Consider the following 14,669-nt stretch of genomic DNA (forward strand, 5'->3'; position numbering starts at 1 on the left):
CCAATGTTTATTTAAAAAAAAATTACAGGGTTGGATCCAAGCTCCTTATGAAGCCTAGGACAAAACTTCCATTGAGTCCAGCCCTTTGTATAAACATGAATGCACATTAATACAGGCGTTGCTGGAGCACATATTGGCTCATTAATATGCATAGTACAAGAGAGTCTCTGCTTAAGTACATAAATAGAAATTGAATATAAACATATGCATTCATAGCTTTGAAGTTCCATTCGTAACGAAACAGCGTAGAGAAATTATTAGCATTTTTACATGATGATTTCTGCCTAAGTCAGATACTGAAGTGCTACTGATACCTACAAGGCATTCAACAGATGGGGAGTCTAGACTGATCACTTCTGTGCTAGGCAAGTGTATTTTTAAACCTCCTTTAACATTCAATTCTGATGCTGTCCTGTAGGGATGAACTCAGGTGCTTTCCTGAGTGAGCAATTTAAACTTCCTTGTTACTTTATGAAACTAATTTGGCAGTGATCTGCTCCTGACAGTGCCAGTTAGCATGGCCCCAATCCCTATCAAAGTTACCACCAAGATCAATCTGTGCTGAAGACAGTGTCACCACCCATATGAGAATGTCCTATGAGATGCAGGTCCCATAAACTGTAGGGCCTGGTGCCCCTCAAAAGCACAGATTCCCACGTAATAGGGTAGAATTAGGCTCCTGTATTCTTCCTGTTAACTCTGCCCTCAATCTTTCTCTTTTCTCTATTGGAAACAAAAAGGGGAATTGTGCTTTAGTTTGCAACTTCTCAACAATGTTGATGAATGCATATTTGCTGTAATATTATCTACTCCACTGAAATTAATACATAATTTTAATGATGAAAGTGGATATGATACAAGTGAAGACAGAAAAAGAATAATTTCTAGTTCTTTTCTAGTTTTGGAAAATGAATGCAAGAAAGTGATATCCTGTTAGAAATACCTTTGCTTACCATTTATACAATTTTAAGATGTATGACAAAGGTACCATTTATTTGTGTGGTTCATTGCATGCCCTGACCGACCTGCATTTGTTCAAAGCATTAACTTATTCTAGATTTAAAATTTTAAAAGCAAACTAATGTAAAAACATAATGAAATCATCTTCAAATCTGCTTACGTTCTCACTTCCCATACAAAATTATTTTCATCACAAAAATAATCCCCCAAATTTGTCTGAGATTATTCCAGCAAATCCCATGCCGAACAAATCCTAAAACATGCTCCACCTGTTAGTGAAACTATCATAGTAATTGTCTGGGCTTTTATCTAATGAATATGCATTACAGCAGTCAAAACAAATTCTATCTTAATCTATATTACTGGGAAAAGTTTCTGAAACAAGCTGTTGCAGAGATATTTATATAATAGGTTGTCAACATTCAGCAAAGACAAGCTGTCTGCCAGAAAGGGCTGATGGAAATAGTTTCCTACATTTGGTCAGGGAGATGTTTTTGTGCTACCCTTATGCCATGCTTTTGTCCCAAGGTGTCCCAAAGCATCCCATGCCCTAGTGCCTCCTTTAGCATGCCTGCCCACCTGTACTGCACCTCCCTGCAAAGCCTGAGCTGATCATGACCAAAAAGCCTCTTCCATGTGGATTTCTGTGAGTCACCTTCTCTTCTTACAACCTGCAAACTCACTGACACCTGTTGGGGAAATGACTGATGGAGATTCAGCTGTGTGCCTGCACAAGGGCTGTGTGTGACTGCACCTGCAGGCAGGAAACAGGATGGTATGGGGCAAACCAGTGACAGCAAAGGTACTGGAAACCAAGATTAACAAGGTTTGTAAAATCAACCAAGATTAACAAGTCACTCTTCCCAATCAACTGCCTGCCTATGATGCACACATTGCTTTTGCTATAATGGCCATTAAAAGAATAGTCTCAGCCTCTTATCTTGACTTTTTGTTGTCTCCCTTTTCTGCCTAAAGAGCACAGGAAGTAACTTTACATGCCAGCATCAGAGAAACATTTACTCAGCTCAGGAACTGTAGCAAGATCAGTTTAGATATGATAAAACAGAACAAGCCCTAAGAAATATATGCTGTAAGAAGGTGCATTATGAATTTTGTTTTGTATGTAGAAAATCTTTAGGAAAATAATAATAACTCCTTATCCAGTTTCTGATTCTAGGAAGAAACATAGGCATCAGCACATTTGTATGCAGATCTTGTTACTTATTATTTACTGCTTTTCTGAGCAGCAATGGAATGACTGAAGAAGTGATTTTGCTGAACCAAGGCCATATGTTACCCCAAAGACCTTTGATGATATATTGGTCCTCTCCAGGCACCAATCTCATATATACTTTCCTTTTCATAATTTTTATGAATAGCAGCTGCTTCAATAGGTGAGGATACAAACAAGGGAAGCAAGATAATAAAAAGAAGGGGGAGGAACGAGATGGGTGTTTCGGTAAATAAGAAACAAATTGAAGAAGTGCAAATATGTGGATTTTCAAGGTTACACACACTTTTATTTTAGGGTGATTTTTTTGGAACATTTGTGATTATTAGGATGGCTTCTGTAGTGCTTAATTCATTCTCCTGTTAAAACAACACTCTGCAAGACCCAAACCAGTGTAATTTGCTGCTGCTTGGTTTCAGTTAATTTCAGAGACAATTGTTTTGAGGTAAAATTAAGATAATTACGCATGAGGAATAGATTTTTAATTTTTTTTTTTTTAACTTTATAAATTACTTTCCTGGACTTAGAAATGAGTGCTTGGTTCTTTTTTCATCTTAAGATGTATCTGCCACACTTTAGTCAAAGAATTATTGTCAAAGACTAGAGTGAATTTAGAGTGGTTTTAGCTAAAGTGGAATAGTCTTTTGGTCTTCTGAAGAGCTTCTGCATAAATGAAATTTATGAACTACAGGCAAGGTACAAATGTAGGGACTATTACTATGATTTTAATGGAAATGAAAGTGATAGAATTTAAAAATTAGTATTTAATCCTTGTGAAATTAAGTGATTAATCTAAAAGGATAAACCTCATTTTAAAAAAAGTAATCTGTTACAGTTTCAGTGAATTCCACAACCAAATTCTTGCAGCATCTGAAGGAAGTAATGTATATTACAAAACTGGAGTTATTGTGGTTATTCTGCAGACTTGTTCACAACGTGCTGCATAATACTGAAGAAAGAGTTGCCTTTTAAATATGCTTTTAAACTTTGCTACCTAGAAACCTCACCCTCAGCACCTAAAACAAACCATTGTGGGAGAAACAGAAGCTGAAGAGCAAATGTGATTTAACACCACAGAAGAACCAGTTCCCGTGCCTTTGTTAAATACAAAACAGATGGGCAGACACGCAGCCCTCTTCTCTCCAACAGCAGCAGGTGGAACTGCTTTGCCATGCCCTGCTCAGGCTGCCCTGCAGGCAGGGATTGCTGGCTCCTGCCTGGCATTCCTGGTGCCCGGCCAGCGTGCAGCCTGGCACACAGCTCACCTTGGGATGGGCAGCTCCTGCCTGGCATTCCCGGTGCCCGGCCGGCGTGCAGCCTGGCACACAGCTCACCTTGGGATGGGCAGCTCCTGCCTGGCATTCCCGGTGCCCGGCCGGCGTGCAGCCTGGCACACAGCTCACCTTGGGATGGGCAGCTCCTGCCTGGCATTCCCGGTGCCCGGCCGGCGTGCAGCCTGGCACACAGCTCACCTTGGGATGGGCAGCTCCTGCCTGGCATTCCCGGTGCCCGGCCGGCGTGCAGCCTGGCACACAGCTCACCTTGGGATGGGCAGCTCCTGCCTGGCATTCCCGGTGCCCGGCCGGCGTGCAGCCTGGCACACAGCTCACCTTGGGATGGGCAGCTCCTGCCTGGCATTCCCGGTGCCCGGCCGGCGTGCAGCCTGGCACACAGCTCACCTTGGGATGGGCAGCTCCTGCCTGGCATTCCCAGTGCCCGGCCGGCGTGCAGCCTGGCACACAGCTCACCTTGGGATGGGCAGCTCCTGCCTGGCATTCCCGGTGCCCGGCCGGCGTGCAGCCTGGCACACAGCTCACCTTGGGATGGGCAGCTCCTGGGGACAGCCGTGCCACAGGACAGAGACAGATCCCAGCGGTGACACATCCCAGCAGGGACAGATCCAGCTACAGCTGTGACACAGCCATGGCAAGGACTGCTACAAACCAGAGCCAGGTTCCTTGGACACTTGGAAGTGGAGCAGCCTTCCTGCATTCCTACCTTTTGCTAATTAATTCTGCAACAGATTAACTGCTGTGACTCAATTGCCCTCCCGTAAAATGGGTGAATATGGCCTGTCTGCCTGTGAGAGTTAATAACTTTCCAGAAGTAGTTTCAGAATGTACCTAGCATGATTACACTGATGCATTTTTATTAACTATGGGCAATACGAATCCTTGCTGTTTGGGATGAGTTGGAACTAGCTGAAGAGAAGGATGATCTTATTGTTGTCAGGAAAATATAGTCCAGTGTGCGTTACATCATAAAAGCACAAATTTAATAAGGAATTCAGTGCTAGCCTTCAGGAAAATCTGACAAAACATCTTTGTCTATGGCTTCTTACCACATTTAAGCAGAATATATCATAGGCTTAAAAATGTGCCTGGATTAACCAATCTATAAAGCAGTGTTCTGTTAAACTACTTCTGTTACAAACCAGACTTCTAACTGCAAAGGATTGTTTCATTTCTGACTAGTCAAAAACTGTATATATTTTAAAATTACCAAGTTTTTTTGACACCTAATAACCATCTCCTGGTGACTGGTCCTGTTAGTAACTTACTGCCCACTTTTACCTTGCAGTTTACACTTTGTGCTGTACCATGAAAAGATTTCAAAATTCTTTTTTTTTTTTTTAACAAAATGAATGCAGAGATGAAGTCTTCTTTTAAAGGAATATAAGAGGGTACAAGTTAATCTAGAGAGACTAGCTTTTCACTTGTTGTGGCAGAACTGAAATTATTCACATTTATCCTTGAACACTTTTGTGTATTCCCTCTTCTTGTGCAGGAAATTTAAAGGATTTGCACACTGAAATATTAAAAAAAACACCAAAAAAAACACAGCATCAAATGTCTTGTGCTTATGGATTCCAGTTAAAGGCACAAAAAGTCCTCTTTGTGGGTACAGCAATTCTCTGTTACACAACTGTAAAAACTGATCATTATAAACATGAATTGCAAACAAGTATCTTGATTTTAGAAACAACAGATTTTACAACAGACACGCATCAGATGCTTTAGCATAAATAAATGCTAAACACAGGTCAATCAATAATCTCTGAAGCAGTTGTAAGTGGAAGAAACCTGCTGTCAGTAGTATTAAAGAAAATTCCCTTTTTGTACTGTTTCTTTTAAACTCCTAAATCCACAAGCAGCAAGAGCTGAGCGCCACTTTAATTACTGCACTGCTCAACAATGAGGCACTGCCGACCACTGCAGCCTGCCTCCCAAAATCACCATTTATAAGGACATGTAAATAGCAATTCAGAATTGACAAGAAGAAGGGAAATTACAGCCTGGAAATCAGCTAATGAAAGTTAATTTGGGGTAAGTTTTGTTCAAGAAGCCCTGGGCATTTTGTCTGGTGGTTTGCGGCAGGGCTGCTGGCATGGATGCAATGTAGAGCACAAGCTCAAAGTTGGCTTCTGCTGTGTTAGCCCTTCTGTAGGATTCAGCTGGAGAAAGATCAGCACACAAACTTAAGAACAAATCCACCTCTTTGGTAAAGGTTTGGGGTTTCCTGACGTGAGTATTATGGGTTCCTGTATATACACCTGACTTCATCATGCTGAATTACTAAGCTGCTCAAAAAACATACCTACACAAATGGAATGTAGAAATATTCTAAAAAGTCTGGCTTATAAGAAGTGTCTATCTTCTTATTTCTCACTCTAAAAATAAACAAAAAAATCATAATCCTTGTCTAGTTGTGCCTTTGTGATTTGTCTGTTAGATGACTGTTATTGCATAGAGAAAGATCACACACAAATACTATGAGAATTTTTATACATACATTTTAAAAATTATAAACTCATACAGTCTGGATGGATGAATGTGAATAAACACAAATTATAAAAGAGTATTTTATTTTTATATCACTAAACAAAATACTTCAATGCAATATAAAAATCCTTCATATAATTTGAACTCTAAAGGCTTTAAAACCCTTTGTCTCATATAACCTGGAGTTTATTACAGTCATTCACTTCATACAGCTAGACAACTATATTTCACACAAAAATGTATATATGTACTTATATATTAAGGCACAGACACAAATGTATGTAGAAACACAGTTCTGCAACCCTGACTGATACGGAAAAGTTTCAATTTCTGCTCTGAGTAGGGGCAGCAGAATTAGGCCTTATACAAAGGTAACACATTATTACAGTTGGCTTGAAAGTAGTCATTTTACATTTGTTAAATCCCACTATTGAAGGAATAAATAGCCATTTCACAGTCTCTGAGAAGTGGCAAGAAGCAAGCAATTGCATAAAATCAGTTGTGTGTAAATCCCTAAGAAGATGGAGATAAAATATAGTCAAATTCTACTTCTTTCTTCCCACACTTCCCAGCATCTTTAACTCTTCACATTGAAGTTTCATTAGCATTTGGAGAAAGGTGATTTTGTTAATAATTCTGAGCACCATTCCTCTTGCAAGGAACAAAAAGTGGGGGGAAAAACGTCACACTTTAGCACGAGGTATTTTGCTGAGATCTACTTATTACTCGTTCCTCATTCCAGACTCGCACAAAAAATGCCACTAGTACACAGTGCAGGTTTCAGAAACAGCACTCACAAAGTGGCACAGATCCAAAGTCAGATACAGTAGTTGGTTTAGCATTGAGACCAAATCCAAACCCAGCAGAAACACTTTCAAAAACACAGATTAGCTTGGAGGGGTAATCCCCTATGACACAATATTCATCTGATGACGATGCACTGGCAGTCATTCCAGTACCTGTGGAGTTTTTCTGCTTAACAAATCATCTTGTGTTTGTTAAATTTGTTTTCATCCCCTTTTATTCTACCCTTTTGTTTCTCTTTTTCAAGAGAATAAGAAACAGGTAGGGTGAATTAATTTTTATTGTAATCATCCTAACTTCATTAGAGAATCAACGTAAGAGACTAGGAACAAGTCCAAATTTTGTTCTATTTTTACATATACCACAAAGGGCGTTGAGTGGGAACAGAGAGGAAGGCGACTTAAAAAGCTGTCAGGAAAATTCCAGGGGAATGTGCCTGCCTTCTTCCCAGCTGTGCTGCTGGTTTTGGGAGCACAGGGCAGAGGGATGCGCAAGGCCACCTGCGACGCCGAGCAGAGGCGCCTCCTGAACCGCTGCACGCCACGGCCTCCGCCGGGGAAACGGCAGAGTGCAAAAAGCCTCACGGGGAGCAGCAGCGATTAAACTGCCTACATATCACCTTTCCACCTAATCCAAGCAAGTCAGGAGTCAGATAATTTCCTGAAAAAGAGGATTCGTATCTCATATTAAAAAATGAAACCCTTCTTAATGTATCCTACCCAAAGCCGAAGCCTACAGTCACTGAATTGAGCATTGAACTTAGTAGTGCGAGTCTCAGCTGAGCTAATCAAATACCTCAAACTCCCTACAAATAAGTTTTGTTCTTCCACATCTTGAATGAACAAAATTCCCAGGCCAGCTACATGCAGTCTCAACAGAAAAAGTCCTTCTACTCCTATTAAACATGCTGAAATTTTCCTTCCTTTAAGGCCTGTCTCAGTAAATCAAAAAATCACTAATAAATTAGAGTACCCTGTTTACCTTCTTTATAATCGTTCTTCTTTAATATGATTTTACTGTATCTTTTCTTGTGTTTTTCGCCAAAGTAAACAATATAAATCTTATTAATTTTCTTCTACCGAAATTTTACACATCTCTAATGCCTTTTGCCATATGTCTCTGAATCTTCACTATTTCTAGTACACATTTGGGAGCTGGAATAGCCAGAACAAAAGAGAATATACTCAGTGAAAATACACCTTTCATTCACTAATGTCACGGTAATATCTTCAATAATAGTCGTCCTGCTCTTTATGCACTGTGCCCTGCTCCGTGCTTCCCTTGTTATCACGCTTTGCTTAGCAGAGATTTTCATTAAACCACCATGGCAATGTCCAGCCCCTAGTCCAGAGTGCGTATTGTTAATTCAGGGTCCAAAAATACATCCCCATATTTCAAATCTGCTGTAAGAAGCAAGAAATTTGAGACTGACTGAATGACAATAACTCCATCCATTTAATGCTTTCCTTTAAGGCATTAAATTTGGCTATTTTATGACTCAGGGAGGGTTGCCTATTAGTATGGGTTGACAAGCTGTTTCCGCCAGTTAACAAAGCAGTCTTTTTAATATGTTATATATCACAATATGCTGTTAAAACTCCTCCGGGTTGGCTGTTTCGTTTCAAATTCATATAGCAGGGAACAAAGGTCAGCCAGAGCAGAAAGGTAAATGCTTCGTTTTACTACTGCAACTTACATAATTTGCAGGCAAAACAAGCTGGTTTACACAGCAGACGTCAAGTTCATCACAGATGCCTTGAGAATGATCTATCTACTGATGCATATCTGCCTTTTTTGTCTGGATAACTAATCGCTTACACGGAAAAAAACGGTAAACTGCCTGAAAGGTTGTAGAGATAGTTAGCTGTAAACACAGGGATCAATTCACGTTCATTATTACTTGCAAAACCTATACAATATTGGCCAGCAGTAATTCAAAAGTAGTACAATTAACAGAGATCAGACAGATACTCTAATGTTTGCTTTTTTGAGACTTGCTAACCTGTAAGACATTAAAGGAACCTAAGAATACAGTTTGCACAGACCTTTAGTAACTTGGTATTTCAAAAGGCAATTTCATCTAACCTTTCATTTTTAGTGCAGCGTTTTCCATTTTAGGGTATCCCTTCAGAAAGGGCTGCCTTTAAGTATTTTTCAAAACTCCATTAATACCACTTAAACTGGAACTTGTAAGCAAAGATCTCACCTTATGGGAGAATTTTCCTACGCAAATCACCAAGGAGAACCTACAAAATTTTAAGCAATATGAAGTGATTTCCAACAGCAGGATTCCTTGCCATTAGCTTTATATGCCTGTGTACTGCCACTGAGGAAAGCAAAACATCTGACAATATCTGTGCTCAGAAAGGTAAAAATTACAATATATCTTATTGCTCATGTAAGATGTGGTCAATATTCATACCAGTGCTTTTTCTACTTACATAATTAATATCTTGAGATAAAGTTGAAGTATTTTTTCTCTTTGAAAGTAAAATACACCATTCTATTGTCCTCACAATTACATGCTGTTCTCTTTGAAAGTAAAATACACCATTCTATTGTCCTCACAATTACATGCTGTTGCTAGGAAGTTACAACTCTGCTATAACCTAATCGTCTGCTATTTAGATATGGACTCATGAATCCCATATTTTTATTCTAAATTTAAGTTCAGTCATCGTAGCTAATGTCCTTGATGCTATCTCAAATTGCTGTCATTACACGGATCACTAGAAATTGGAGGTAATAGTAAAAAAGAAAAGAAAAAAGAAAGCTACCAAATTAGATGATGGATAAAGGTTTAATCAATTTAATTTTATCACCAAATCCATTCCCTTCCTCTCGAGCTGTCAGGGCACTAGATAAGCGGAACACATAGTGAAGCACAACACAGTCCTTTTGTGGGGAAGGAGTTGCGTCCCTGAACCTCGCCAAGATGAAACACGCTCATTTATTACTTTGGCATTGCAGGATGATGAAGAACCAAGCTGGTTTCCTCCCTTCATCTTCAGCACAATCTTTCTATTTCATTAATTTTTCATGGAATTTCATTTCACAATAATTTCGGCTCTCTCACCCACTTGCTGCCCTTATTTAGTTTATTTTGTCAACTTTTATTTCATGCCCCATTGTATCAGCAGCGACTCTGGCCACGGCATTCTACCACATCAGGGATACCTGATGCCCTCCTGCTTCTGGTAATTAACTTCACTTAGTAGCCCTATAAATGGCATTGTAAATAAAGTGTCTTAATTGTTGTCTTACACTGGAAAATAACTAAGAAGGTTTATCTATCCAATCCCCTATTTCATACTTACTTTCTCTGTGTTGATTACTAGAAAGTTGCTGGAGGCTGCTGAAGCATGGCCTTTTTGGTATTATCAGTAAATGGAAACTCTGCTTTTGTTTGGTCTACTTGTAATGACTTATCTGGGAAAACAAGCCTTCTTCAAAATCTATACCACAGCCTATGAAATGGGTGCAAGCTGTGCTGAGTTCTGCCAGTACTCTGCCATATTCCAGAGGCCTGAGAAAACACAAGAACCTACAAACACAGTAACCACCTATAAACCCCTAAAAATTGTAAAAGGATTTCTCTAAATCAATAGGCACAATTTTCTCTCCTGGTCATTTTATACACACCATTAAAAAAAAAAAAAAAACAACAACTCAAAACCAAGCAAACAGAGAGAGATATAAAACATCAATTACTGCTGCCACATGAAATTAGTATGCAGATAATCTGTCAAGCATCCGTATTTATTTTTCATTAGATCTCTGGAAAATTAAGATATTTACTTCCCACTGGGAGTTATCATACTGTTTTAAATGATAATGAAAATATTTCTACCTATACTAATTTAACAAATAGGTCTAAGTATCCACATTTGAACTTTTTAACACACATTCTGCACAGAGTGTAAAAGTGAATAAAATCACTCTAAGTCTAGGTTTGCAATGTGATATTCATTGCATAGACATTTGCTGTTAAGGCAGGATCATCTTACTGAAAGGGTTGCTGGATTTCATAAACACAAAAAATAAGATGCATGCAAATTAATTACTGGATGATGATATTGTACAGAGGAATAATTTTCAGTGTCCTACACTTTTCAGTGCTTGATTTGCATATATGGATATTCTCTCTGACTCTTACTGCATGTGGTTTTTATTTTTTTTTTTTTTAGGCCAAATGCACAAGGAAATTCAGCTATTCAGAGAATGATGTTTGCTTTCCTTGCTTGAACTTGTTCTGCCCCCAGAAACTCCTAAAACAGAGCATCCAGGTATAAAAGAAATGAAGTGCTATACCCATACACACAAATTCGTAATTCACAGTGACCAGAGCAAAAAGATGACAGAAAACATGGAAAGTAAAACAGAAGAGATAAGCAACACTGTCAAGTAGAGAATAATAATTGTTTCTGCTGCTGTACATTCCTAGATATTATAGTAGGCAATGTCTCAACCTGCTTTTAAGCACTGTTATAATGTAACTTGGAATAAAATATAGTAAGTTGCATAAATAAGTTGAGTCCATTTCCTTAAGGACTGGGGATGTGACAGATAAATTCATTTCCTTACTTTGTCTAATACTCAATTTAAATCTAAGACTACAGTGAATTTTTTTGTCTACTCGTGTTCATAGGTATTTGTGTGTATGGATGTGTAAACATACATGTGTAGTTACACACTTTAAAGTAGCTACTAACAGCATTCCTGCTATAAATAACAAGGTACGCACTGGTAAATTGTTAAGAACAAGTGTCTTTGGTCTAACTCTCTGCAAAGACTTTCTCAAAATCTATTAAACAGATCAAACCTGCAAAATAGTGGAGCCCACAATAATTCTCATTTTAAAAAAATAGTAATTCAATAGCCTAATAAACATTTCCTTGACTAGTTTCCTGAATAGTCTGTTCGTTAAGCAACACCTCCCTATGAGATACTATAAAAATAAAAGAAAAAAAGATGCTCACTAAATAAAATACCATAATAGTAAAATCCAGACAGAATTTTGGACAGGACATGCATTAAATTACAGGAATTTTTTGGCCAGCATGATTTTATAGGAATGTGTGGGTTTTTGAATGTATACTGTGACTACAAATAAAGGAAAAACAAAATCATACAGACACAAATCTGTAATTAGTATACTAACCAACTACATTATTTGAAAAGTGGCTACAAATAGCACATTTAGAAACATAAAAAGTAACACTTCAAGTGCACACCCTATTGATGTTGGGCAGTTAAGCACTTTCTAGAATGTGATTCACCTCTAGCTATGCATTCTGCAAATAGCTGTCAGCTACCAAGTTGCTGTTGAGCAAGTTTTCATGTTTTTTTATTTTAAGACATTTAACTTCCACCTTGTTCTGGCAAAACAAAGCAAAACAGAATGCATCAGAAAAGTCTAATTGAAAGACCCTAACTTTTGTCTGCTCTTAAAAACAAAATTAATCCAAGTACATTTTCTCCACTGCACAGATTAATGGTTCACTCTTTTCTCCTGGCCAAGTACTGGTCACTAAAGCTAAGTTAAGTTTGCAATTCTGTGGAAAAACAGTTTTCCTAGAACAAATCAGCATAAAAAAAAGTCTCCAGAGCATAGCTTGATTACAGAGAAATTTAAACAGTACTGAGTATGCAGGCACTCCTTTCAGAGAGTTTTAGAATTTATTCTGTAATGCCAAGTAAAAGGCAGCCTTTCTCACCAGGTGTTATAACCTGCTAAAAACCCAGAGTAATAAGTTGAGGTTGCATGCCTACTCCAAGTCCTGATATAGCTGCATGTCTTGTTTCTACTTGTGCACAGGTCACTATTTGTTGTTATGATTTTGAATAGAAAGAGTTAACAGATGAAAACAAAAATAGCGACAAATGACAAACAAATGACACAGCCTTGCATTTAGCATTTGGCCTGTTTTTACCAGCTACTATACAAAAGCTGCTTTGACACCTTTCTAAAAAGTTATCAAATACCGCACTTACTGACTTTAACATAATCAATAATTAAGAGACACTTAGCTAATGGCACCTAAAAATTAGGTTTTCTAGAATCTTAAGGAGAAACAGCGTATCCAGAGCATCAGCTTGAGTGCCAGCTGAGTAAAACTTGTGTGAGTACCACACAGAGATCATAATTACACGTTAGATTATATTTACTGCTTGGATAAACAGTCGGACTTCGCATCTCTGCAGCTGAATGCCTTGCAGCTGGGCATCTCTGGCACTCTGCTCCTCGTAACACTTTATTTTACTTTAAAGTGCTCACACCCGGTTAACTTCGTCTTTTTCAGGCAAAATATCAAAACAGGCGGCAGCGTGTCATCCCCTCTACAGGAGAAAGCAAGACAGCCTTGCGAAGAGCTGTTATCTAGGGCATATTCCTTGTTGGCAATGACATCCTGTAGCTTCACTTTTCCTGCTCACGGCAATTAGCGCCTTCCTAACCAGGGCTCGCTTACGGACGGGGAACAGCACCGAGACAGAAAAACTTGGCGGACGCGGTCTAGGAAAGGAGAGAAGCCGTAGTTGGGGGGGCGCGACAGCCGCGGGTCTCCGCGCCGCGCTCCGCCGGGCAGCGGCACCTGCGGGCGGAGCGGCCCCCGCTGCCCGGCTCGGGCGGGCCCGGCCGCGGCCGGAGGCGGAGGCGCCGCGCCCGGCCGGGGCTGCCGGAGCCCCGGGACGGCCCCGCCGCGCCGCGCTGCCCCGGACGGGGCCGGCCGGGCTCCCGCAGCCTCGGCCGGCACACGGCAGGGACGGCAGCGAGCTGCGCCCGGCCGCGGGGCCGCTCCGGGAGGCACCGCCCGGCCCGCCCCGGCCGTCGGGGCAGCGCCGGGCTGGTGCCGGCGAGCGCCGGGCGCTGACAATAGAGCTGCGAGCAGCCGATGCTGTGCAGATGGCAGGCGGACACAGAGGGGGAGAGAAAACAAGGAGAAAAATCACACCTCTCTTACCTTTCCTCTTTGATCTCCTCCTCCTTCTTCTCTTGGACTTGCATCTCAGCTGCCCGCTCGGCCCTCCCGACGCCCTGCCGCTGCCCAGGACGGATGTCATGCCGGCACCTCAGCCAGCAGCACCGCGGAGCCGACGTGCTCCCCTCCCGCGGAGTTTCTCCTCGCTCTGGAGGCGGCTTTTATAGGGCGGTGGGTCGGGCCGGCGGGGCTGTGCCGGGGCTGTGCCGGGGCTGTGCCGGGGCTGTGCCGGGGCTGTGCCGGGGCTGTGCCGGGGCTGTGCCGGGGCTCCGCTGCGCTGCCGCCGCGCAGGGGTCGCGCCTCCGCCCCGACGTGCCGGGCCCGGCCGGGGCGATGCCCGGGGGCGCCGCCGCGGCTCTGCCGGCCCCGCGCCCACTTTTCGCACCTCCGCGAGTTGCCGGGCTCCGGCCGCTTTGAAGCCGATGGTGCGGGGGTGGGGGGGGCGAGGGGGGCGGATTTGCTGCTGCAAAGTCTCCCGCAGCCCAATCGCTCCCGCCGCCCGGCGCTGACATCAGCTCCGCCAGCCCTCGCCCCCAAACTCCGCTCCCCCGGGGCTGCCGGCTGTGCCCGGCTCCCGGGAGAAAGCCAGCGAGAATGGCCCCGTAGGGAATAAAAACATCCTGCCTCCTCGTCTGGGAGAAGCCAGAGGGGCAGCTCGCACGAAGGAAGGCTGCAGGGAGGATTTCAAGCCTTTTTTTTTTTTTTTTTTCCCTGTCTGCTTTAGACCATGTGGACACTGAACACTCTGCTTCCACATACACAGAAATGCCTCTGCTGTCCTCCCCAACCATGCAGTTATTTACTAGTTCATTAATTGCGATGCTTATTATTCCCAGTGAAAGAATATGAGTTACTGTTGAAGGATCCCTGTGTCAACAAACCTTATGCAAGAGGAGAGGATAAGTGTAGCGA

General features: G+C 41.6%; 1 protein-coding gene across 1 annotated transcript in view; it reads right to left on the bottom strand.

Moving 5' to 3' along the window:
• The window catches only part of ADARB2 (adenosine deaminase RNA specific B2 (inactive)), a 305,010-nt gene extending 291,026 nt beyond the window's left edge, over window positions 1-13,984 (bottom strand). Inside the window, exon 1 of the mRNA XM_021528821.4 lies at window positions 13,740-13,984. Within this exon, the coding sequence (XP_021384496.2) occupies window positions 13,740-13,839 (100 nt within the window). The 5' untranslated portion in view covers window positions 13,840-13,984. The remainder of the gene's footprint in view (window positions 1-13,739) is intronic.
• Window positions 13,985-14,669: the final 685 nt, after the last annotated feature.

Source organism: Lonchura striata, chromosome 2, assembly GCF_050655825.1.
Source record: "Lonchura striata isolate lonStrDom1 chromosome 2, ASM5065582v1, whole genome shotgun sequence".
Classification (NCBI taxonomy): Eukaryota; Metazoa; Chordata; class Aves; order Passeriformes; family Estrildidae; genus Lonchura; species Lonchura striata.